Source organism: Solea solea, chromosome 12, assembly GCF_958295425.1.
Source record: "Solea solea chromosome 12, fSolSol10.1, whole genome shotgun sequence".
Taxonomy (NCBI): domain Eukaryota; kingdom Metazoa; phylum Chordata; class Actinopteri; order Pleuronectiformes; family Soleidae; genus Solea; species Solea solea.
This window is the reverse complement of record NC_081145.1, coordinates 13,090,370-13,111,054: the sequence shown is the minus strand read 5'-3', so window position 1 is coordinate 13,111,054 and position 20,685 is coordinate 13,090,370. Positions and strand designations below refer to the sequence as shown.

The 20,685-nt window shown below is 39.6% G+C and overlaps 2 protein-coding genes across 4 annotated transcripts; both read right to left on the bottom strand.

Moving 5' to 3' along the window:
* Positions 1-215: 215 nt before the first annotated feature.
* On the bottom strand, positions 216-6,155 carry sigirr (single immunoglobulin and toll-interleukin 1 receptor (TIR) domain). The gene is made up of 10 exons (XM_058644942.1): positions 5,903-6,155; positions 4,255-4,527; positions 3,427-3,634; positions 3,195-3,322; positions 2,810-2,950; positions 2,564-2,707; positions 2,285-2,387; positions 2,000-2,150; positions 1,319-1,496; positions 216-655 (listed from the first exon to the last, which is right to left on the bottom strand). The coding sequence occupies exons 1-10, from the start codon at positions 5,973-5,975 to the stop codon at positions 486-488; spliced, it is 1,569 nt and encodes a 522-aa protein (XP_058500925.1). The 5' UTR covers positions 5,976-6,155; the 3' UTR covers positions 216-485.
* A 947-nt stretch (positions 6,156-7,102) lies between these two features.
* Positions 7,103-19,922, bottom strand: LOC131469677 (anoctamin-9). 3 transcript variants are annotated; one of them, XM_058644925.1, is made up of 25 exons: positions 19,705-19,922; positions 19,435-19,505; positions 18,668-18,742; positions 18,439-18,561; positions 18,205-18,341; positions 17,838-17,887; positions 16,849-16,907; positions 16,317-16,396; positions 15,575-15,709; positions 15,394-15,487; positions 15,246-15,306; positions 14,290-14,372; positions 14,072-14,176; positions 13,784-13,948; positions 13,673-13,709; positions 11,724-11,835; positions 11,020-11,077; positions 10,799-10,896; positions 10,495-10,691; positions 10,263-10,415; positions 9,706-9,853; positions 9,496-9,618; positions 9,296-9,389; positions 9,068-9,180; positions 7,103-7,666 (listed from the first exon to the last, which is right to left on the bottom strand). In XM_058644925.1, exons 2-25 carry the CDS (start codon positions 19,453-19,455, stop codon positions 7,651-7,653), a joined length of 2,337 nt encoding a protein of 778 aa, XP_058500908.1. In that variant the 5' UTR covers positions 19,456-19,505; positions 19,705-19,922; the 3' UTR covers positions 7,103-7,650. The 3 variants fall into 3 exon arrangements, with proteins under 3 accessions (XP_058500908.1, XP_058500906.1, XP_058500909.1); XM_058644923.1 differs by having other exon boundaries at positions 19,435-19,922; XM_058644926.1 differs by lacking the exons at positions 18,439-18,561; positions 18,668-18,742 and having other exon boundaries at positions 18,205-18,393; positions 19,435-19,921.
* Between the last annotated feature and the right edge of the window lie 763 nt (positions 19,923-20,685).

The following is a 20,685-nucleotide window of genomic DNA, read 5'->3' as shown; positions in this document are numbered from 1 at the left end:
GTTATCAAGGTCAGTTGACATCCAAAAACAAAGCAGAAATGCCAAGAACGGTTGTGTTTCTCAGTCCTGCATATTCTGCTCTTTCAAATGACTGGAGTGCAAACACATTTTTGAAGTTCAAATATGACAGTCACGTAACATTTTCCCCTGTCAATCCAAACCATCTGTGTAGTGTTTGCTGATACTTAGAAAAAATAAACAAACCAAAACCAAGATTCCTGCAGGTTATCAGACTCTACTCTGCCCTCTGCTGGATGACAGAAAGAGGCTGTATTTATTACATTTTTTTATATCCATAAATTATTTCCCTAATAAAATAGAGGTTTTTACTTGATCAGTTTTCTATAAAACATTTTACACAACAACCCAACTTTACGATTTCAACTAAACACAGGAGACGAGTGTCCATGAAAGACAAGAAACACGAATGAATACAGTAAAAAAGCCATTTTAAAGGGGATTGGCAAAGCTGACGGGAATGTGGCTTAAATGTCCTCAGTGACTAAACAGTAGAAGTCTGAACGTGTTCCGTAGTTGCGGGATCCCAAGTCTGATACGTCGACATCCAAGGGTTTGGGCTCAGTGGCTGTGACGGGAGCAGAGGGGAAGATCGGAGCTTTACGGGCCAGAGTCCTGTACACAGGGAGGCGAATCCCTGCAATGCAAAAAAAAAAAAAAAAAAGGAAGAATTAAAATGAAATAGATGCAAACACACTTGTAATGAAATAAATCCTTCATACAAAGCATGTTTCATGAAGATAATACAGTAGATGGACTTTTGGGAACTGCAAATAGACTGATAATGTTCTGTAATCAGTCAGACAGATTAATCAACAGCCAGGAATCACTGCACTTAATTTAGCAAACTGAAAGCAGGGGGAAAGAGATAATCTGGTATAATCCAAAGGTAACAAAGGTGCTGTCTTCATTTATTCTAATTAAAAATAAACACATTACAACATGTCTCAGGGTAAAAAGGTTTCAAAAAAGTAATTCCATTTGGATTAAAAACAGTCAGGCACCTGACCCCATGGGATTCTCTCATATCAAAGTTAAACATTCACAGCAGTAAGGTCTTTGTTAGTTCAAACTCGTTCCAGTAAAATTGTACTGAATCTAATTCCATGAATCTTAGTTATGGTGGCTTTGTTCAACATGAATATACTTGTGCCAGTATGGTGTTGAAACTTTTATACAAATACTGTATGTGCAAGATATTACAAGTGCATTATATTTCTTATATTGACATGTTAATATTGTGATTTTAGAGAATAAAGTCAGGTCAGGTCACTTCTAATCCAGTGACTGCTGCTTTTACCCAGATCTCCAGCAGGGTCTGTGTCTGAGTGGCAGTTCAAGTAGTCGGGTTCGAGGGTCAGCATGGGGTCTTTGTCGTCCTGCAGCACTATCTGTGGGTCGCCGGCGTACTCAGAGTGGAAGATGAGCAGGCGAGGCATCGCTAAGGCCAGTTCCTTCCAGAAGACTGAGGACGGAGTCTGTGGAGACCAAACACATTACACATTAAACACATAGATACACTAACATCATGCTGTCACGAGTCAGAAGTGTTAAATTACTGATTACTAATTTCAATACAGAGTACACAAATGACATAATAAAATAAGCAAATAACTGTACAGTTTGTTGCTGTAAAATGTTTTATCACAAAAGTCTTTTTCTTTTCTTTTCTTTAGAACCTTCAGTCACCTATTTAAAAAAGCGCTTTCCTAACTTGCCAAGCAGGTGTTCATAAGCATTTTGTGTTTATATGAAAACACTGTTAGCCAGCGACTTCCCTTATCTATCACATCTCTTTTACTACATTGTACACTGCCTTGTGGTTTTGAGCATATTATGGCTGTTTGTGGGGTAAGTAGGGTCTGATAAGGTCTGTGCTGCGGTGCCTCAAACAAGTGCAAACAAGGCTAATGGTGTTTAAAATGACTCTCTCAATATTTTAGTTGTAGGTGTGCTCATAAACTATTGAAGCAGATCTTACCACAGAGTTGTGTTTCCAGGTTAGTATAGTGAGGCAGTGCTGATGCTCTTTGAGCTGCTGCTTGACCTCAGGCCTCATACATTTGGACTGACCCTCCAACATGATGAGGATGGGTTGATGACATAACTCCAGCAGGTACAGGAGACCCTGTCTGAAGACACACAGCTACGATATGTCATGACAGCAGAGAGACACTGCAGTACATACAGTATGTAGCTGCAACAGTGACCTCAAGTGGTGTATAGGGTTGCTACCGCCTGTGTGTTCAATGTTGTTCGGTCTGACCTGAAGTTAGTACAGCACCAGTCCTGCTCGAGGTAAGCATGAGAGAGCAACACGATGAGACGCCGAGAGCGACTAATGTTCATTAGCAGCTCTGCAGAAGGTTCTGGAAAAAACATTGTGTATTGTTCAATGTAATTAATAACTGGCAACCCAAAGCATTAGTTAATAAAAATTGCGAAATGTCCCTTTAGTAGATACACATGAAAGATGACAGGCAGAGTGTGTTAAAGACAATTTATGAACGTTCCTCCTCGTGAAATTGTGTGAAAATAAACTTACGTCCACCAGGGAGGACGTCATTTTGGTTGAGATGCACTTTGTGTCCAGTTTTACTTTCCAGGTGAGGTTTGAGAATAAAGTTGACAAACTTTCTGTCATGATCATTGTTTACATAGGAGATATAGGCGTCATACAATTTTCCATCTGAGAACACAGATAAACACAAAACATAGTAATGAATTCACTGCTTCATTGTCATTATAACATGTTTATAGCTACAGCGTGTCTCTAGTACAGCAGTCTTACCATTTAGCTCATAGTCTCCAAAAGAGTTCTTGTACCAGAGTTTGATGTTCAGGTGACACCTGGAGTACACAACGGCAGCTACAGACAGAAACAGCAGCAGGATGATGGCTGCAATAACAGCAGCTGTGTGGCTGGGTCTGTCTGAGCACATGCAGAAACAATTTAAAAAAGCAGATGGATTTCAATGATTTGTTTTGTAATGCAGGTTGTGGCCCAATAAAAACATTTTGGTGGTGATTTGATACTGAAACTTTAGCGGCATTGGCAGAGATTCCAATATACAGTTATTATATTGTCTGAGCAATAAAACATTTTACAGATAAAAAATACATTCTTGATACTAAATAATTTACAGATGATTTGTTAGTTTGTGTTTTTTTCTTACTTGAATTTTGTAGGCTGAAATCCAATGACACATTCCTCACTGTGCAACTGTAGAGCCCAAAATCTTCCTGCTCCTTGAGTGTAACCACCAAAAGACTATTAACCACCAGCTGGCCGGCAATGGGAGACCTGGAAAAAAAATTAATAAATAAAATAGAATTGATCTTACATTCACACTCAAACACTTGTATTGAAGCATGGAGATGATGAAAGTTGTATAAGCTTAAAATCACCATGAGGAGGTATTGTGCATGTAAAGTGTGAGGTTGGTGAGGGATTGACCGTCTTTACTCCACTGAAGCTTGGTGTCACATTGCTCCTCATTTTGGTCCGTGAAAAGCAGAGCAGTGCAGTTCAGTTTCACAGAGGATCCCACATTCCTCCACAGTGTGTCCGGGCCTCTGTTAGGTTGAAATTCTGGGGGTTTGGAGCACTGGGACTCTGTATAAAGACATAGCATTGTTATCGGTGGTCACTGCAAGACCTCTAAATAAAGGAGGCCTTCTTTGCCAGGTGGTGACTGCTGAAAGGCACTGTTTGGTGCATCTGTGTGGGTGTGTCTGTGTAGGTGTGTCTGTCCCCGATTGACTCTCCACCCCCTGCCCTGCACACAGGAGTCTTGGGTTAGTAATCAGTGGAGGTGAATAAAAGGAGGGTGAAACGCCTCTCCGGCCTCTCTTGGTGAGCTGAGTGGAGCTGCTGCAGTTTGGTGAGACTGTGACAGTTGTGATACTCTTTTATGTAGAAAGGAGGGTGTTTTAGTAGGGCTTTTACCTTGCTGTACTGTGTTGTATGTTTTCTCCTTCCAGTTGTCATGTGTAGTAACCTGGTTCTTTTGTTCCCTTTTGTTTTAAAACCAGCGCTTTAATTTTTAACTGCCTCTGTTGCCCTTCTTTTTCCCCCCTGGGTCATTATTTTTATTTGTTTGTCCCTTTCTCCCCTGAGCCAAAGCCAGGGACGTAACAGGCACGCTGAAACAAATTGGCTCCAACACAATTACATGACCAGGTTTTTAATGACTTCATTCAACTTACACTATCACACTTTTCTATAAAACATACCTTTAACTATAAGACGGACAGTGAATGAGGTGGAACTGTTGCCTTGTTGCATACATGTGTAATTGCCTTGGTCTTCAAGTTTGAGGCTGGTAAACTCCAGAGAGACTTTCCCATCTTGATTGTGGAGCCGCTGACAGTCTTTCTGCCAGGTCAGTTGTATGGATTGCTGGGGCTGAATAGTTTCTAGAGGGCAGTTCAGGTGAAATGGGGGCTTCTGCTCCCCCTCATTAAGCACCTGCTCCTTCAACTTGCTCTCATCCACACAGGTCTGAGCTACAAATACAAACAGAGGACATTAATACACAAGTCCTATGTATAGCAAGGATGCAGTAATTCAACTTTTCCTGCCCTGAAAGTGATTCTTCAACTTAGGAAACCAAGTATTAACCACATACCAGGACCTGCTTCTTGTCAAATTTCTTTAAATAATTTATTTAAGGTATTATCATTACACATAAGTATATAAGGGTTTATTTATTGTCTGCTGCTGCCTTAAAATTATCCAAGATTCCTTGATGGTCATTTTTCATTCTATTCTTTATGGACATATATCCAGAATCTAGGGCACAGTTTTCTTAATCAGGAGCTAATTGGTGTATTTGTGTTCTCCAACAGAAATAAATGTGCTGGGAATTAAAGTTCTAATGACATTGCTCTCCATGTTATTTCAGGTTAAAATAAGCTGCGAGTGAGGAGGGTCTTGTGGCCACATTGATATTGATATGTAAACATGGCAGTACTAGATGGAAGCCTCCATAGAGCAAGGCCTTGCCTAATATATTCACTTATCTCAACATATTTATGGGTAGTATATTACATTTTTGCTTGCAAACCTTCCTACATGATACACACAGGACATTTCATTTTTATAACAGGGGAAATACTTGATCCAGCTGTGCAGCATTTGTGCAGATGCCTTATTTATGAAATTATCACATTTTTGTGCATTATTAACATTCCTCAGTAATGGTTTGGCTTCCTTCTGAAGAAAACACTTTTCACACAGGAAAACAGTGACTCTCCACTAGAGCATGGAGACCTTGTTTACTCTTTCACGCTGGCAGACTCTGAACAAACAGACGTTTTGCAGACTTTGAGATAAAGGTTTTAGGTCAATATGATAATGCAAACATCACAATTGCCAGATTGTTTACCCGCACATAATTGAAATGTATACACTAAACTGAAACTGCCGCAAGAGAACTGCCCTAAAAAAATCTGGACAGTCCCATCCGGACCTGTTCTTCAACATACTCGGCGCATGCTCACAACGTGACCAAAACCTACAACCTGCACAACTGCCCTCTCTGGTTCCTCTAACTTTGCATTAAGTTTGTTTTACTCCTCATTAAAAAAACGTCTAACCATGACAGAGTCAGGGACACATCCGGGTCAAAAGTCCGGGTCTAACAAATGTTGCCAGGCAACAGCACATGACTGCGCGACTGTGAACCTGTGCACACTGAACTGTTTCACCATCCAGCATCACGTTAGGTTATAATGACAAACAAGTTAGTCACAAAACATGTAGCTGAATGTCACAGTTACGAAAAATAAATTAGAATAAATAAATAAGTCTGGAACTTCCATATAAAGTGTGTAGTTGTTCTATTTCAGGGAAGGAACAGTAAACGTGTTCAGTCCTTACCGACAGTGAGGGAGGTCTGGCTCCATGATGAGACCGACAACATTAGCATGAATGCGGCTAAAGTCACAGCCATGACCCGCAGGAGTTCGTCTTTCCCTTCTCTTTTTTTTCTTCCTCGCGTGGACAAAAACACGACAGTGGGATGTTTACTGCTTTTACATCACAGCTTATTACGGTTTAGTAACATGGATGTGGAACCAACAGCGCAGACCTGCGTCTTCCGCCTCATCAACTGCACCTGTGTGGTTGGTAAACCGAAAACTCTCCTATTGGCTCCGCGCGGTCACGTGTCGTTTGCACTAACTCGCACCTGCGGTTGCATTAAAACTTTTTATGTAACGCAATTGTTATATTATTCACGTTTATTATTATTATTTCACGTAATAATAAGCAACATTTTTGTAAAAGACTGTTAGGAAGCTCTCTGTTTTTATAACCTCAACCTGTGGAACAAACATAACCTTTTCCTTGCGTCTTAGAGGAGATATATTTTTAAGATGATATAAGATTGATCTTTTTATTAAGGCAGCCTGACTATGTACCATTGTTTTATTCTATTGTGACCTGAATTGATTGGAATATTATTTTTTATTATTTTATTTATATTTCTCTAGAAATACAGATTATTTTTATTATTGTTATGATTAAATGACTAATCACAACTTTCAATCTCTTGTTGTAGAATGTAAAATAAATTAAAACTTAATGTAAAACAAAAAACTCCCGAATAGAAAGGGGAAGAACACCTAGTGCACTAATGTTACTGAAAACCTCTGAACTACACCCAACAGAGCAAAATCCTTATTTGAGTAGTATCTCCTTTTCTTTTTCTGTCTGTTAGTTTTGTTTGTTTTTTAAGTTTATGACCTTGTTCTGACAGGTTTTTGTTGCTCTTGCCATGTCTGTCCATGTCCTGAGTTTATGTTTGCAAGTTTTTATTTGTATACACAGTAAATTGGTGAATAAATAAATAAATGTAATTTACTCCAGAGTAAACACCGTCGTTTCACTCTAAACACCTTAAAATTAATTTAAAAGTCATTCACTTTGTGTGGTGTGGTACCTACTTTCTGTACTTATGTATGATGTAAGCACCTGTAAATAAAATGTATTATTACTATTAGTAGTAGTAAAAAGGCAGATTAATAGCAACAAAGACCCATTTTTCAACTGACAAAATTGAATTTAAAAGACAGTTAATCAGGACAAAGGTTTCCTTATTTATTCATTATTACAAAGTCATAATGCAAAACATTGTTGTGCCTGATTTACAAAAGACACCATAAGATTATAAGTGCAATAATGCAACAATCATCACAGCAATTTTTTTTGACAATATAAGGCAACAATATAACACACAATCGATGCTGTATTTGCAGTAGCAGTATAAATTATCATTAGGCTTTTAATAAAAACACTTGCATACAACGCACAAATAAAGAGATCCAACAGAAAGTTGTCAGTGCATTCTTAAAATAGAATAAGAATAGTTTCATGAATGATATGGTCAGTAAAATCTGTTTCTGTAAACTTCTGTCTTCAAAGTCCATGTCATGGATGAGAAAGCAGAAAGCCAGCACTTCACATCAAAACATATACAAAAGAAAGTGAAAGGCCTCTGTCTGAACTATTTATGATTAATGTCTTTGAAATTGACTCAACACTGATAGTCTGGACATTTAAATAAACAAAACACTGGGTTTGTGATCTCTGGGAAAAATGTCTTTCTTTTACGTGTTCAAATGCTGTCACACATCATATGACCTGTAACAAAGAAATGCAAGAATTGGTTAGATGCAATAGCTCTGTCAAGGAACCTAAATAGTAAGGTACAATGACTTTTCACTTTCAATAAAATTGCTCATGAGATCTTACATTAACAGTATTTAAGCAGCTCATACAGTATTTCAGATAGGGGTGCATTAATGCACACATTTTCTCTCTTGAAACCAACTCTGATCAACTCTGACATGTATAAACCCTTTCTCAAAATGCAATAACAACTTAAAGCTGTAATTATTTAAATCACTTAGTTGAACCTTTGTTTAATAATCAGGAACTAGGGAAAAGAGATAACATCACTCCAGTGCTGGGCTCATTACACTGGCTCCCTGTTTAATTCAGTGTAGAATATAAAATCCTAATCTGAACAAGTTTAATCTGGTTATGAACCAAACTGAGATTATAACTGAAACCCTGACGGGCACTCTCTCTCTAGCTTGACTCCTCTCTGTTAATCCGTCATTCTCTCTTTCTCTCTCTCTCCTTCTGTCTCCCTTTCCCTTCTCAGCACTCACTCTTTAGCTCTGTTTTCTTGCCCTCGCCGTAGTTCAGGGGTCTGCAATCTGCAGCTCCAGAGCCACATGTGGCTCTTCAGCCCCTCTGCAGTGGCTTCCTGTCGCTTGTCTTTCAGAGTGAACGCCTCTTATTTAGAGATCAAGGTTAGAATAGAATATCGCGTCACACCCTCTGTCAAGCGTGATATTTAAAAAAACCTCGACAAGCTCAACAGGCCTGTGTTTGAAATATGGAAAGCCATTCCCAACACTTAAATGATGTCATGTGTACATGAAGAATTACACAGAATTATTGGATCCACGTACTTATGCCAGCAGGTTTTCTCAAGCATGAGCGACATAACATCCAAACGTTATTTTATTTATTTATAAGTGGGTCACTTTTTATTTTTTTTATCAATTTTCCACAAATATGTCAACAATGTTCTGTGTTTTATTTAAAAATAGGCCAACACATGCACATGCCAACAGTGTTTTTTTGTGTGTTTTCCGTTTGTCAACAGCTATGAAATGTCAACAGTTTTCTTTTTTCTAGTTCTTAAATTTCACAAATGTTATTATACTGTATTTATATGTAAACCTTTATACATGATGTCATCTTCATTTTATGGGTCAAATAGGTTTTGCGGCTCCAGATTATAACTATATCTGTGTCTATGACACACGCTGATGCTTTTACACAAATGAAGTTCCTAACGGAAAACAAACTGAATTGCTTCCTGTGGTAATTACTAATTATTTTAGCGGTAACATGGGAGATGAGGTAAGAGGTTGGCCAAAGATGACAGTTATGTTGTGTGACGTTGCATTACGACAGTGTGAGAACCAGCTGCCATGCCGGTCAAACCACATTCCACCTGACACTCACCTGAGTTCCTCTTTTAGCCTGTTAAGCTTGTCAAATAGTCTGTCATTCTTGACCTGCATGGGAGCACTCGGTACAAACCAGGCTGCAACAAATTTGCATATGACAACAACATGCTGCAAAGAGAGGGGGGTAAATGTTAGGAATGCGGTCTACCTTTCCATTTACGAAAGTAGCATCATTCTGTGACAATGAGATTTTATTTCTTTGTTCAGGTGTTGAGTGTCTTACCTCAAAGAGGATGACAAAAGCAAAGCGCACAGCTAATATTAACCAGAACTGTGGGGTAAAACTGTAATCTTCAGGGCTCCTGTAGTCTTTATAGCTGTGACGTGGAACAGACCAGAAAAGTATGTCATCTCCGTCATCAGTCATTTTTTGAAGAATATTATGTGATAAAAAAAAAAAAAAAAAATTCAAATAGAACAAACCTGCAGTGAGTTGCATTTACACCACTAGGAGTTTGGATCTGATAAAGAGAAAACTCATTATTCAGGTTCTTGTCGTCCATTCTTGCAACGGAGAGAGAGTTGTTGATATAGCCGACCATGCAGCTGGAGAAGATAAAACAGGAATCTATTTTAAGACACTGTTGTGCACAACATGGGACAAAGCAATTCAAGTCAAATACACTTTCTCACTCAATGCCAGTATCTGTGCCATTGGCACATGGTCCATAGTGGAAACGGTACACCAGTCGGGGGATGAAGTCTGAGGATATGCCAATGACCAGTCCATTAGCAATGACAGCTAAGACACCGATAGCCTCCAACACATCTATCCACACACCTGAGGGAGAACAACAGTGATGTGAAGAGTGAACATGCACACAAGACTTATCACAAATTATAACAGAACAAATCATTTAAAACGTTTAAATCAATTTTCGAACAACTTGCTTCTTTCATCCTCTTTTGAGTCAAACAAAGCTCACAGTTTAAGAATAAAGTTGTTCAGAGAAATGTTATTATTTTCCTCAAGGGAATAGAGAAATAACTGACCCCACTTTGGAAAGGATTAAAAACTTGATTACAAACCATAAAATGTGATTTGATGAAGAAAGAATAAGAGTGTGGAAAAATGTGGAAATATTGACTGTATCGTATTCAGAGCCTTAGCCACTCAAAAAAAACAAAAAAACATACATATTATTTAGTGCCATATTGACAGCTAAACATAGTTCATCATTGGTTCTCACCAATATCGTTGGTTTTCTTGGGAACCAGTCTGCGCTCCAGAGTGACCATCTTAATGGCATCCAAGCGTATCTCAATGACATTGTTAATAAGCGCTAAGAGAGGAGCGAGAGGAAATGCTGCCACAAAGATGGTGGTGAAGCTGAACTGGATCACTGAGGAGAGAGCAAAGAAAAACATTACATCTATTTTATCGACTATTTTTGTCTTTAAAGCATTCTGCAGACTACATACCCATTTCCAGAAACTCGTTGAACAAGCTGAAGGAATCGACATCATTGAGGCGGTAGTTGTTAAGCCAGTCTCGAAGCTTGCAGTTATCACACAATTCAGCTCCATGCTTGTCCTCTGACTCATTTTTCAGGTAACAGTGGGCACATTTCCTCCGTAGCTTCGGAGTTCTTCTCCTTCTCAACCACCTGCAGAACCAACTGATTCAAACAAGAGACAGCTTTCACCAGCCTGGGATCAAAAGTCAGGAGAGCGGATCGTACACTGGATATGTACTTTATGTACCAGAAATCTGTTTTGTACTCACGGGCCAGTGAACTCAAAGACATTGCTGATGGTTTGCTTGAGTACCATTATAATTGCCATTTGGATGAACAGGTCTGTGAGACATCCACTCGGGTGACACTGAAGAAATGAGAATCAAATGTTTGAAATAATATCAGACACTTTTTTTTCTGGTCCAAAAATAGTCACAAAATGTAATAGTTACTCCAAAATATTGACAATTATAAATAGACGATCACTCACTTCCTCCAGCCTCCATTTCCCTGCAATTCGTACATACCCGCCAGGATGACCATTTATTCTGCCAATGATGTAATAATAAAAAGAAAAGATGATTAGGCTGTTGTAACTCAGGAAAACATTGAAACAACACCTGACTATTATTGTGTCACCAAAATGTCATTGGCCTCCAATAGAGTTACAATTTTATTTTCAGTGACATATTAGACCTTACAAAGTCTGTTAATTGGGATATCCATAATCAATATTACATACTAAGGCTTTCTTTAAAAGATGACAAACATTGCTACAAAATGCAACTTGAATTTGACTAATTAAACCATAATGTGTGGATGTCCACATAAACAACGCACAAGCACTCAGCTCTACACATGATATACACACAAGAAAAGATGACTCATCAGACCAGCCTTCACTCCATGACTGTTCACCGGTTTGATATTCTTAGATTACTTTTGGTGACCTGCTGTTTAGATGCTCTGACCCAGTTGTATAGCCAGAGTTGAGCCCTTGTCAAAGTCACTCAGATCCAAACAGCTGCACATTCTCTACTTCCAACATGCACACTGCAAGAACTCCCTTGCTGCCTCATATATCACCAATCATTTTTTTTCCTCCAATTGTCAGTGGGTTTTGAGTCAATTGTGTCTGATCATCCATAACTTCCATAAAACAATTGGCCAACTCTGTCTGAGTGAAGCCCTTACCTGCCAAGAAAAAAGGCCACGTAGAAGAGTGAGGAGAAGTAAGTGAAGAACTGGAAGGTGAACATCTTTACGGTGAAACTCTTTTCTGTAGCAGCAAATGATCTCGTTTCCTCTGGACAGATAGAGACAGATAGGTATTATGTCAGTGAGCGTTAGTGTGCCTGCATTTAATTATTTGGCCAGTAGATGGCACAGTCTCACACATTAAGCCCCAGAAGCCCAATTATATATATATATATAAGTTTAATTGTTTACAAAACGTGTATTTATAGCTTTCAGTGAGTAACTCTTGTAATTAAACCAGTCTGTGCTGTGATATGCATGTTGTGGTCTCATTTTCTTGCAGCTCTTTTGTTGTGACAAGTCAAAATATCAAATGGGACTCTGGCAAGACGTTCCATGCAACACAACCAAATGGCAAGGATAGATTAAATAATAATACAAAGCCTCAGCCTGCCTTTCTCACGGTCTCTACAATCATTGTTGACTTTCTGGAATAGCTTAGACTCTGCAACATCTACTCTGTTGCTGCCCTGGGTGTGTTTCCTTCCTACAAACATCACCTGACCTATTACACGTCTGCACCAATACACTGATAAGGTGGTGCAGGTCCAATGTCCCTCAGGAGCAAAGCTGTCATACTACAAAAATAAAGACACTGGTTAGGGCTCTTCTTAGGGTGACATTTTTGTTTTGTTAGTTTGAGTCTTTCACATCATTTATGTTGTCAAGCTCCTGTAATTTGTTATACTCTTAGCTGCCTGTAGGATGTATTCATTTGTATTCAACCTTCATTTAACCAGGAAAAAGTCCCACTGTGATTAACAACCACTTTTTCAAGGGAGACCTGGGCAAGACAAATAAAACCTCCTGTTGCATACATAAAAGGCATAATGGGTTACTTCGAAAACTCAGTATTTTCTCAGGTGGTACTCGGTATAAAAGGTTTTGAGAACCGCTGCTAGATAGGGATAACGTACAGTGATGTGTCAGAGCTTTAGAATTTGTAGTAAACCTCAGAAAAGTGCGGTAAACTGTGTCAAGCATATGGAGAAACGGTGCTGTGCAGAGAACCTCAGGAGGAAAGAGTGTAAGTTCAGGAAGGAAAGTGCAGGTATACAGAGTGCTCAAGACAAGTTTGGGTTAGTTGGTTGGTGGTGGTGTCAAGAGATTTTAGTTAGAAGGTTTTCTTGAGAGAGATGAGTCTTCTAGAGTTTCTTGACGATAGAGAACGACTCTACAGGTCAACAGTCCACCATCGGGGAACCACAATGAGAACAATCTGGTCTAAGGTTGCCCTTGTGTGCAGGGAGGGCAGAGAGAGAGACTGCTCTCATTGACAGAATGTAGAGGTTAAAAATGAGCATGAGCCTGAATAGTTCAAGTACATGGGTGCACACGCAGACAGCTCCCTGGAGGCAAAGGTCAGGGACTTGAATGTGGCCGAGGAGCAGCAGAGTGACATGTGTTAGGCAGTTTAACTGTACATGAAGGGAGACCTGCCAGAAGGGTGTTGCAGTACTTGAGACAGGAAATACAGTAACCATGGCCTGTACTAAGAGTCGGTTGACATACTGAGTCAAGTAAGATATTTCTGATGTTGTGGTCATCAAGCATGACACCCAGGATTCTTGCAACTTCGGCTGGTAAATGAGGAAATGCTTAGCTGCAAAGACCAAGACCTCAGTCTTAAAGAGGTTTAGCTAAAGGTGGTGTCCCTTCATCCATGTAGCTATACCTACAAGACAAGCTGAGATTCATGCAGACTGTGGAATCGTCTGGCAGAAATGAGAGATAAACTTGGGTGTCATCAGCGTAGCAGAGCAGATGATTGGACCCAAGAGAAAAGGTGTCGATTGATTACTTGTCTTCCTGTTGCAGCTCTCTAATTATAAATTATAATCTCTTAATTATAAATCAAAACATGTAGAAAGAGTAGGTAGACAAACCTATTTCACAAAGCTTCATGGCGACAATCCTGTTAATCTGCAAAGACAAGGTCAGAGTCAAAAAGGAGTTTGACGACAAGGACGCGCATGCACATTTAGAGACCTGTGTACCCGTGTCATAACAGTGATGATGAAGTAATGGAGGACAGCCCCCAGCATCATTGCTCCACTGTAAGAGTTGTTGCTCAGGAACTCCCATGATCCTTCAGCAAAGAGTACAGCTGCAATAACCCTGAACACCACCAAGGCATGTGTCAGGCCTATGATCACCAGTATCTGTGGAAACACAGTATCAGTCGTTTATCTCACACAGTCATATTGTGACCTTATTCCAATGATTATTCTTCTTCTAAGTTTAAAAACTGGTTTCTGTATGAGCCCTTTACATATGTGACCCACCATGGCAGTGACACAGATCAAAACCAACGTGGTGCGCAGGTAAGAGTGCTTGTATTTCTTGGGTTCACAGTCTGCATTGTTTACAATCTCCAGGATTAGTTCCTCCTGCAATTGAATTGGAAATAAAACAACGACAACACATAGCTATGCATTTTACAGTAGTAAAGTATTGACCTGATATCACTAAAATGGCTCATCGTGTGTAAAACTGATCTTACCTCTTCTTCACACCAATCAGATACTTTCCACTCACACACATAGGAAGCTCGGTGCCGCTTCCAGAATTCCAAAAACAGGGTTGCTGTAAAAAATAGTTATTGTTTTTAAATTCTAATGGTTTAATCATGTTGAATTGTATTAGATTACACTGATATAATATTACGAGAAAACAGTGCTGAAACAGCGTGGACGTGGAGTTACAGTAAAACTGAGGCTTGGTTTGGCTGTAGAAGTTATAAAAGTAATACTTTAGATAAAAATGCAAAACTGAGTGACAGTAGAAACTGAGCTCTTCTTCTATGGTCTGACTGTAATCTGATTTCAACATGCGAGTGTTGAATTTCTTTTAAAAGATGTGACATTGAGGGTATTCAGTTTCACAGCTATACCTAAAAAGTGTCATTTCATACATTCATGCTATTTATTTAACCTTATTTAGTAGGAAGTCGCATTGAGATTCAAATCTCTTTTACAAGTGAGACCCAGATCACACCCAGACATCATCATTGCCCCATATATACATATATTTTTTTCCTTAAGGAGGTATGAAATTGACGTGAGAATAGGTGGGAAAACAGAATGTCATCATTTAAAAACCTACCAAACACAGCCTTCAGAGTAACGTGTCCTTATATAAAAATTGTGACCACCTCCACTGCCAGATGGCCAGGGCTGATAGATACGAGTCGCCAGGACAAGGAGGTTGTCAGTGATGTGGCATCTTTTTGGCAGAACATGTCTCAGTGTTCATAAAACCTCCAGGCAGTTGGATAAAATATAATTCAAGGCGAATAATAGACTTGTGTGCTCAATCTGCACTCTGATTTAATTATTTATTTGATTTATTGAGTTAATTTTGCTGCATGGTGTTTGGTGGCTGCAAAAATCAACTTGACTGGATATACTTATTACAATCCATCATCAATTTAACAAGAGCAAATGAGAGAAAACTCACCCCACACTGCCATGAACATTGCAAATAGCACTGTGCCATTATTGTCAAACAGCTGGCTCACCTGTTGACAGACCGTACATGACCATCAGTGAGCACCAACAGTCGGGAGCATCATTCGACTGTTCTAACAGTAAATGCACTGACGTACCTTGGCGTATGTGCATGTGTCGGAGAGCTGCCAGACTTTGCATCTCTTGTCACAGAGTGGACACATGATGGTGTCGGCCTCACAGACCTCCTTTCTACAACACAGTAAACACTTACTTCACAGTGTGGATGCTCTACTGTACATCAACACAGAACACTGTGGAGCAGGGGGAGACACTTACATGAGCGGTGAGCTGTTGAAGAAGGCGAGGCCATACAGGAAAACGATGACCCCGATCAGAGCAGGCGGGATGAGCAGATACGTGTACCAGCCCAACCACAGGTAATACAACGCCACCTTCTCCCCAAAGTAGTTCCTGACATCAGCAAGTCCACATGCAAAAGAATCAGTGATGATATGTGTTTTTTTTTTTACACATATTATAGATACAAATTATTTCCAGTACACAGCCCTAATAATCTTTTATTTTACATTTTAGTAAATCTAACATACAGTATGTTCTAAGTCCATAAGAACCGAATTATATCCAAAAATACTGTCAAGGTATAACGCCTAAAATCTGCATTACATTTTCAATCAATGATGATTCTGTGGGCATTTTCTATTTAAAACAGCACGACAGATGAGAACTGAGTCATTATTTCTGTTCACTGTGGTATATTCTGTTAATATGTGGACGTGTGAATGACATACGCTTTGTCTCCTGCTCTTTCTCACTATAGCTACGATTCAAAGGACAAAAGGCAGCTCTTAACGGTACCAGCCTTACTGTAAGTACTGCACATTCTGAACGATGAGTCTGAACAATACCCGCAAAATATGTGAGCGGGGGCGGCACTTTGCGCAATTAACCCTTGAACCTACGTCTCAGTAAAGATGGCATGGTAAACAATGGATTCTGCAATATCTACAGCTGTACACAAAGCAGAATAATGAACAGGCAGTTGTGTTGCAGTCCAAACCTCACGGCAGTTATGGGTTGCCCTTGGAGACAGGCTGTCCATCGTGCCCAGCTCTCCTTCAGCTCTCTCTGTTTCCTTTTCTGAGAGCGGGAGTGGGAAAAAAAAGAAGAAAGGAAAAAACACCAAACGTGAAGAGCCTCATACGGCGAACACGATGCTCTCACGTTAAATACCGTATGTAGCGATGCATAGTATGTTCCCCCTCACATATGCAGCTGATGACTCATCACGTTAACATGACTCTAATTAGAACTCTGAACAAATTATCTTTTGGCAGCAATGTATTGTTTTGGAAGGCTACTGCCAAGTTTCACTTTAACAGACAAACACTTTAGCAGCATGTGAAAAGCAGTGGTGTACCAACAGACAACAGTGCACACCTAGGATTAGGAAATGACAGTCTCACAGAAGGATTATTATGTATTTATATCGGCTGTGTGCTATAAAACCGTTTGGTGTTAGTATTGTATCTGTAACATTTAGAGGTTAAACCCTGATGCTGTGTGTGTCTTTGTCGAACACGTCGTTTTACCTCGTGTAGGCAGAACTTCGCTTCAAAAACCTTCATCTTCATGAGATCCCGCAGGCCCTCTGGGGAGATCAATCGGTAAAACAATCTTTAATCAATTTAATGCGGAACTACTCAATCATATGGCAGAATTTGTAAGATGAGAACCATTCTTTATGGAAAACACAACTTTTCTTTAACATTAAATGGGATTCAAATCAAATTATAAAGCATCACAGAAAAGCAAAATTATAATGGCAATATAGAAAATACTGAGATGAGTTCTGTTTTTTTAGCTTTTATACCCTTGGTTCTTCACACTTTAGCAGAGTCAGGAGATTGTGCCCCATAGGCTTTGTAGACTTCTCCCCAAACATAGTGTGTATGTTTTTGACCTTAAAGTTCAATTTTATTCTCATCATTCCATATGACTTTATTGCAGAAGTCATGAGAGTTGTCTAGATGCTGTTTGATGCAGTGTCAGACTTTTTCCTGAGAAGTAAACTGAGTTCACAATCTGTAAGCAGAACTGAAACCTGAGTTTCTTGAGCATTTTCTTGACATTGTGACCAAACAGTTGCAGCTGAAATCTCTTCTCTCTCTGACGTGACTGTGTCTCCTTATCAACAAGACTTTAGACTTTTCCACTTCTTTATCTACTGATGTATCTACTACATTTTCGCTTTTTTAGATTAATAAGTGTTAACTCCTTTTTGTCAGAGGACCTTTAATAGTTCTGTTGACTGTTTACACAGAGACAATAAAGCTTGGAGGAAGGTGTGGGAATTACCCCAAACTGCCTTTTAAACTTGTGTGTCAACTTAAGTGTTTATTAGTCGAGGGCATGTACACTTTAAAACGGGGCCAGTTCGGATGATTTTTGAATGCGCACACACAACAATCGAATAACCACTACACCTAAGAAGAAATATGTTTCTTGCATGAGCAGTATTTTTCAAATTCTGCCAAGAGTAAGTACATTTACGAGCACTGTAACTGTAAGGCTTCCTCACCTCCTGAAGGGATAGGGGTGTGATTCAAAATGAAGTGGACAATCCTTATCCTGAAAATAGAATGTATCACATGTGTAAAAACAAACAATGAATGTGGTCGAACGTTGACGAGCCTTTAAAATACATGTTTCGGCTTTAAGACAGAACAAGAGCATAAAGTTCACACACACACAATACAATCTTCAGATCACATAGTTTTAAAACAGAGACGCACTGTCTAAATGTGTGAGCTTCCCAGATCATTATGTCAGGACAAGCAGCCTACAGTTGTAAGTAATGATAAGATCAAAATGAAAAGCATAAACAAACATGAACGCTGCAAATAGCATCTGTGAATGACAAAAATAGAGACGGTGACACGGTTTACCTGGTGCTGAGGGGCACAGCATTCTGATCCGCGCTCCAGTTACAGGCATCAGATACTTTGAGCAGATACCTGTACTTCTCAAACATTTCTTTAGGCGCTTGAATCCCATAAAAGACAAGATCGTCGTCTATGATTTTCTGAGAGGACCGTAAAAGGAACAAAGATTGAATGAAAAAGTCCACGTAGCCTCTGTAAAAGAACAATAGACACGTTAGCGTATTATCAAAGACTTACTGTGACCCTCATGTTCTTCTTTTTCAGTTCTTCAATGTATTCAATTTGCTTCTTGAAAGCTGCTCTCTCCTGGTTTTCACTCATTTTGGCAACCAGGACGTAGTCATATGATAACGGAGTTTGCTGTGCGACACAAAAAAAACATTTGCAAAAATCACACCTGGCTCAAATGTCATTTGGTAAATTGAGGTAAATTGAGGTGACCACCAAAAATCTTAAATGGTTTTACCACAGGAGGAAGTGAAGTCAGTTCATTGCCATTCTCTCGTACTATCCCCATTAACTCCAGTAGTTCAATACTGGGCTATTAAATAAAACAAATGCAGTAAAAGAAAATACGAGATGTCACTCATGCAGTGCTAGACAGAGCTGGTATGGTTTGCTTAAATCACAGAGACACTCACACACACGCATATAGGTGTAAGTACAACGTATTGACGATATTAATGTTGTTATTGCCGTTCATTTGCAACAATAAAACATGTTTAAAGGTTATTATGTACAAAAGAATCCTGTCCAACTATAATATGGGGGTGTGTCAGTGAATGCCACTGTTCTGAGTGAGACAGAGAGAGAGAGAAACCTGTGGTGATCCTGACTCACTGTGGAAGACTGTGTGCGAGGAGGTTTCATTTGAAATGTCTGAACAATAAGATCTGCTGTTAGACTATACGCTGTTACATTTAGGGCCAACAACTGTCAAGGTGTGGCACAGTTAGAAACCCAGTCTGTACGTCTGTCAGATATAAATATATATATATATATATATATATATATATATATATATATATATATAAAATCATATGTATTCTTGATTTGTGTAAGGGTGCGTCTTGTGTTGCAGCTATTGCCAGAGTAGGTGCAGGTTTATCAGGCATGTTACTACACACAGCTGGTCTACGGCAACTCAACACAAAAGCTGGCCTGATAATAGCTATTTACATTATACAGGCTTCGTACAGTAGAGATCATATCTGGATGTACAGGATCACCTACCTGCCTCTTGTGGACTGGCATGATAAGAATGGTAGTCAGTGCAGATGCCACTTCTTTGACTGGGGCTGGGGCTGGGGGGGGGGGGAATAAAGAAGCTTCAGTCCTTAATCAATGATCCCACGGCCGCTCAGTCATGTCACCGACATGTCAAACTGTTACATGACATGATGGCTCTTCTTGAAAAGGGACTGGGCTACTTCCGTACTTCCTCCAGGAACTACAGCAGCGTGTTGTCGTCTTACAAGCTGAGGAATGTAAAAGCGACTCTACCTGTTGCTGGTGGTGTCACAGCGGGTTATTGTCCCGGCAGCCTCCACCTACTCATTCCCTCATCCGCCCAGCCAGCGTCAGTGGTGACAAATAAATCATTACAACCGAAATAATGAATGCATTCAAAATAAAAGTCCCGCGCGTGTTTCCACGGCTGCATTCACACAGAGCAGAGCGACATCGACATGGTTTGTCAGGTGCAAATGGAATGGCATGTTCAACAATGTTGCCTCCTCCTCCTCCTCCTCCTCCTCCTCACTGATGGACGAATGCCACTTATCCACCGCTAGATGGAGCCAAACACTGACTCCAGACACCTGTAAATAAATCACTGCCTTTGGCTCTGACTGAATCATCCTACACACATTGGTCATCACACTCTGACTCACTCATTACTCTTTTTTTCCCCCCACTTTAAAACACTGCTGAGCAGGTTCCGCTGCCCGGCAGCTCCATTGTCAACATCTGCGATTATATTGTGTTTATAAAAACACTATAACACACATTATTCTCAGGAGTAACCGTCCATTAGAGCTGGAACTTCTTGCCACAGAGTTTTGTATCAGTCATTACTGAACAGTGGCACTTCAAGAATGGATATCTTTTAAATATGAACAAATAATGTAATGTGTGTTTCAATGAATGCTATAAATCCAAGGACTACCGATGGGCCACAGCGCACCCCTGAGGGCGCACTGATTTACTGCATTTACATCTACACTAGTAAATGTCCTTTAATAATAACACAGATAATTGGACATCAGGATTTACATATCACCACAAAAGCCTAGTAAACTATAGTCTCACTTCAGCACACTCACTTGTGGGTTTTTAAAGACAGCCTTCATTCATTAATGTCTGCGGTGCAATTCTTCAGTGCATTCACATCTGAACAACACCTTTGTAAACACAACTATATCATTTTAAATAATAATGAATGCAGAGTTGCTTTGCAGAAATGCACCATTACTGAGATCAATA

Bases quoted from the DNA above. Each gene is read 5' to 3' on its own strand.
- sigirr (XM_058644942.1), bottom strand. From the start codon at position 5,975: ATGGCTGTGACTTTAGCCGCATTCATGCTAATGTTGTCGGTCTCATCA. The intron at 4,528-5,902 runs GTAAGGACTGAA...TTGTATTTGTAG, and splicing joins CCAGACCTCCCTCACTGTCG to CTCAGACCTGTGTGGATGAG. The intron at 2,951-3,194 runs GTAAGAAAAAAA...GCATGTGCTCAG, and splicing joins TTTCAGCCTACAAAATTCAA to ACAGACCCAGCCACACAGCT.
- LOC131469677 (XM_058644923.1), bottom strand. From the start codon at position 19,455: ATGCCAGTCCACAAGAGGCAG. The intron at 14,373-15,245 runs GTGAGTTTTCTC...TATTTTTTACAG, and splicing joins AATGTTCATGGCAGTGTGGG to CAACCCTGTTTTTGGAATTC. The intron at 13,710-13,783 runs GTACACAGGTCT...TTGTCTTTGCAG, and splicing joins TCATCACTGTTATGACACGG to ATTAACAGGATTGTCGCCAT.